The following is a 4,680-nucleotide window of genomic DNA, read 5'->3' on the forward strand; positions in this document are numbered from 1 at the left end:
AGGTTGTGGAAGAATCTGCTATCCTTTTGCAGCCTGCTTTGGCCTTGTTGTTTTCAAGTGGGCTACCCTAGGCACAGACAGGTCACACCCACTTGCAAGAATTTTTTAAAATGAGGTATTACAGGAGGAATACAGCAGCAATCCCTGTAGTTAAGGTCCCTAACGTTTTCCATTAAATTCTTGCAGAACTTTGAGGATCCCTAATACCACCACTATTTTGTAGTAAGTCTTTGAAATTCAGGAAAAAAGGGCTTGGGGCCAGCTAAGTGCCTTTTTTTTATGTTGCATGAAATTCCATTCATGTTTGACTGAAAAAGCTTTTTTTTAAATTGTCATTTTCCTGCCATTTGAAACCATCCACAGGAGGTTCCTGGTTTCCAGCCTGCCATTACAAGAAGCCTCCTCACCTTCTACTTCCCCTATTGAATCTTGCTATTCACAGGCCAAGTTACCAACCGTGCCTTTATCCTTCAAGCTATGGATCTTTTACATCATCTTCACACATCATTTGGCACTACTAACCACACTTGGCCATTAGTTGAGTTCTCAAAATAAGAGCTCCATACATTTTACTGAAGGGTCTTTCTACATCCCAAAATTCAAACTACTAGCTTTTGCTGTTGCAAGCAACCACTGTATAACACCAAGTTAGATGAAACAAGCCAAGAGCAAGTCTGCCAGTCAAGGTAACAGCTGTGTAGCTGCAAGTTGTTGCCCCAGCATTATCACTCTGCCCAACTCTCATGGTGCACAGCAGGGTTCTACACACTTCACTCTTTCATGACAAACATGAGCATTATTAAAAAGATCTGCACAGAAATAAACAAACAATTGGACTTTTGCTTCTTGTGGAAATGGATGAGTTTATGTAAACCAGTTATAGGAAAGATGTCTTTCAACAAAAAGTTATTTCTTCTATCCCAAACGCCCCAGAGTGTTTTTTTCATTTCTTGTTGTATGCATTCAAGCACTTAGGAGATGAAGTTTCACTTTACTGTTAGTACAATGGTCAATAGAGAAGAGGCAACAGAACTATATACCCTGCAGAAGGAAACAATGAAAGTGACAAGAGAAACTCAAAGAAGAGAAGCTATACACTACAGAACATAAGAACTCAACAAATATCTAAGGTACAGGGTGACACGGCAAAGCAGGGTATTGGAGAAAATAACTAGTGAACAGTATCCCACTTTAGGCCCAGGCCACATCAAATTAGTTATTGCTTAAGGTTGCATATCTTCCTAGCACAACAGAATGATGAGCCAAGCTAATCTCTTTGAGCACCTTCAAATCTACAAATTGTTGGCGTTTTTGGTAAGCAAATGCCTGGAATTCGAGGTGAATAGCTTCAGTGACCGCCTTTATGGAAACCATGATTCAAGCTTCACAAAGAACACCCCAGAAAAGGCTGCGAACACACACTGCTGTAATTACACAGGTGTGGCTGGGTAGGCGAGGTGAACTAGGGAGCCGCCCTTCATTACCCCACGAGCTGCTCATCACCAAGCGCAACGGCTGAAAGCACCCAACGCGTTTTTATTTCACATTTTACAAAAACCCGTAGAGCTAAACACAAAGCGTGGGGTGGAGCTGCAACGAGCGCTGCCCCGCAGCAAAGGGCTGGCGGTGGGCGAGCCCCTCCAGCCCAAGTCCCCCTCCGAAGGAGCAGCGGGCCAGGCAGGGGCTGATCCCGAAGACACGTGCTGCTTTCCTGGGAGCTAGGCCCCATCTCGGGTAACGGCGGCGGGACGGGTCCGGGTCCCCCCGCCCCGGCACAGTCCAGGCTCCCAGCCCACGGCCGAGGCGGGCCGGGCTCGGTTGCGGTCGGGCGTGGCAGTTCAGGCCCCCAGCTCGCGGCGGTGGGGCAGCTTCTCGTCCCTGCCCCCGCCCCCAGTCCATCCCGGCCTCGCTCCCCTGCCGGCGGGCGAGTCCTGGGGAAACCGGGCCGGGTCCAGAAGCTGGAGGGGGAGGGGCGAAGGGAGGCGGCGTCCCCCTGGCAGCGCGGCGGCGCTAGGACTCCTCGGGCTTGTCGGCGGGCGGGCCGCAGGGCTGCAGCATCTTCTCCATGAGGTTGAAGCGCACGCGCGCCTTGCTCTCGTTCTCGGCGATGGCGAAGTAGTTGAGCAGGTCGAAGTGGCCCATGTAGGAGCAGTACGAGTCGCGGTGCTGGTTCACCAGCCACTCCCACTTGGTGGTGTCCGCGTGGCCCGTGCCGATGTACTTGGACTGCAGGTGCTCCAGCTGGCTGTGGATGGTGTAGCGGTCCGTCATGGCGGCGGCGGCGGCGCTGCTGCAGACACACACGCGCACACACACCCTGCTTCACCCCCGCCTGTGGCTGTCCTGGTGCGTGTGCACGCTTCGGTCGCGCCGGCTCCGGCACAAAATGGCGGCCGGAAGTGAGGTATGAGAGGACCGGAAATGCGTAGTTACCCCCTTCCCGTCTCTCCACGCCCCCCGGAGCGATACTGCGGACGGGTAACCCCGCCTTGTGAAGGGACTAGAACGGTTACGAAACTGTGGTTCAGATGGCCCAGGGGCATGATGGGATCGCGCCCGGCTGAGGAATGAGGTCAAGGCCTCCGCTTATGAGCGGCGCATGCGCGACCCCATTGCACGCTGGGAGCTGTAGTCCTCCGAGCTGCGTGCGAAGAGCGCTGTGGGGGGTGGGCGGCGTTGCTGGGCGGTGCCGCTGTCTGTCTTGTCACAAACGGCCGGTGCGGCGGGCGTGGCGAGGCGCGCGCTGGCCCGCGCTCTTCTTGGGCGCTGGGTGGTGCGGGCGCCGGCGAGGATGTTGCTGGCTGAAAGGGGGCAAAGCGGAGGACCCTTGCTAGGGGTCAGGGCACAAACAGCCCCAGCCTGTGCAGAATTCTCCTCCGGGTGCCGAGCCAGGGCCTTCACTGCTTGTTTGCACCCGAGTCCTGCTGCAGCCCGACCCCTGGAGCTAAGCACCATCCAGCGCTGAATTTGTAATGGCAGAGGTGCTGGGGCTCCAGCCTTTTTTTTTATTTTCATAACTGAGGCAGCAAGCCCACAGATCTGTGGTCTGTGAACTGCCAAGCCGAGAGGTGGCGGGGCTCAGCCCTGGCACAAATGAAGCATTGGCAAGATCCCTGCAATGGGAGAAGGAAAGAGAGTGGTGCAGTTTGACCTATTCACAAGTAACAGTCGAAGGTGTAAAACGTTGGCCAGATTATTTTTGGGGTGCATCAATAGCCTGTGCACTTGTCTGGCCTTTTACCTCATATCTTGGGTTTGGCACAGAATGGCACAGTGCCTTTGAACAGAGGATCTGGTTAGAAAACAGAACACTGAAGAAAAGTTTTACTTCCCTCCCAGCTACACCACAGCATGGCTATTTTCGGTACTGGTCTATCTCTTCATTGAGATTTCCTGGGTTGCTTTTTCATAGAGCAAGAATGAGATCCTGCTTATACAAAAGAGTTCCAGAGGGGTAGCCATGTTAGTCTGTATACAGCAAAAACAAGGAGAGTTCTATAGCACTTTAAAGACTAGGGTTTAAACAGGGATTTGGAATGGCTATCTCATTACAAGAAGTAATTTGCTTTGATCACCCATTCTCACCACCTACTCAATGGTTGTCATTAGGCCTCAAGAACCCGGCTTTCATCCACTTACCCTTTTGTTGTCTATGCCTTTGGATATGTATATGTTGCCTCCTATATATGTTGCCAGTATTTGCTGTATTATTTCTACCAACTGCATCTGAGGAAGTGGGCTGAAGCCCATGAAAGTTTATGCCTGCTGAAATTAAATTTGTTAGTCTTTAAAGTGCTACAGAACTCTCCTTGGTTTTGCTTATGCAAAGATCACCTCAGGAGCTGGAATAGGCTGTGCTAGCTTTAAGGTAGTGTGAGAGCAAAACCACACCAGTTATGGAACTGTGTTTAAAGAGTTTTCGTGACAAAAGTAAACAGACAGATGGGGTTTTTTTGTTTTTGAGGACCCATGCTAATGGAACCAACCTATCCAATGCAATTCCCTAAATATTCTTTAGCCGGGTTTTATAATACGGTGCTTATCTGGTTCTCAGACAGATGAATTATGTAATAAATGCATTATCAGAGCCTCAACTTCACAAAATGATTTGATGCTTGATGTCACAGAGATGAAGGATAGCTTTGTTATTGACTTGAAAGATAATTGACTGAGTACTTATCTTGGGTTCTGAATTATTGACATTAATCTTCAGGCATATATTTTACAGTAATAATTTATTAAAGATATTGGCCTATAGTTGTAACTATCAGTTGGCTCACTATTAGAATTTTCAATTAAAGTAATTAAAGCTTTAGTAAATTATTTTTATACAAGAATTTATGATGAATATGTAATAGGGGACTACAGTTTTTCCATACTTGGATTTCCTGAAATAACTGGGGTTTTTACTTGCAGAAATATGTTAATTTAAACAATAAAAAACACTTGTAAATTGTGTTTTTATTTTCTGAAATTCATAAAGAGTAAAAATTGTATCATTCCAAGTTGTTGCGAGATGCCCAGTAACCAGAAAAAATATATACATGCAGTGACTCTAACTGGCCACTGAATGTCAGAGTTGTCCTGTACTTCAATACAGTAATTAGTATGAGTGGTTGCTGCTGCAAAAGTCAATGTGACAGTGCAGGTCATTCTAGCAACACTGTTCTCATGTGAGAC

The 4,680-nt window shown here is 48.5% G+C and overlaps 1 protein-coding gene across 1 annotated transcript; it reads right to left on the bottom strand.

Moving 5' to 3' along the window:
• Positions 1 to 844: 844 nt before the first annotated feature.
• SF3B5 (splicing factor 3b subunit 5) lies at positions 845 to 2,492 on the bottom strand. The gene has a single exon (XM_067542360.1). It carries the CDS (start codon positions 2,269 to 2,271, stop codon positions 2,011 to 2,013), a length of 261 nt encoding a protein of 86 aa, XP_067398461.1. The 5' UTR covers positions 2,272 to 2,492; the 3' UTR covers positions 845 to 2,010.
• Positions 2,493 to 4,680: the final 2,188 nt, after the last annotated feature.

This window comes from Emydura macquarii, unplaced genomic scaffold, assembly GCF_026122565.2.
Source record: "Emydura macquarii macquarii isolate MOO-44397 ecotype Brisbane River unplaced genomic scaffold, CSIRO-AGI_Emac_v2 contig_705, whole genome shotgun sequence".
NCBI lineage: Eukaryota > Metazoa > Chordata > Testudines > Chelidae > Emydura > Emydura macquarii.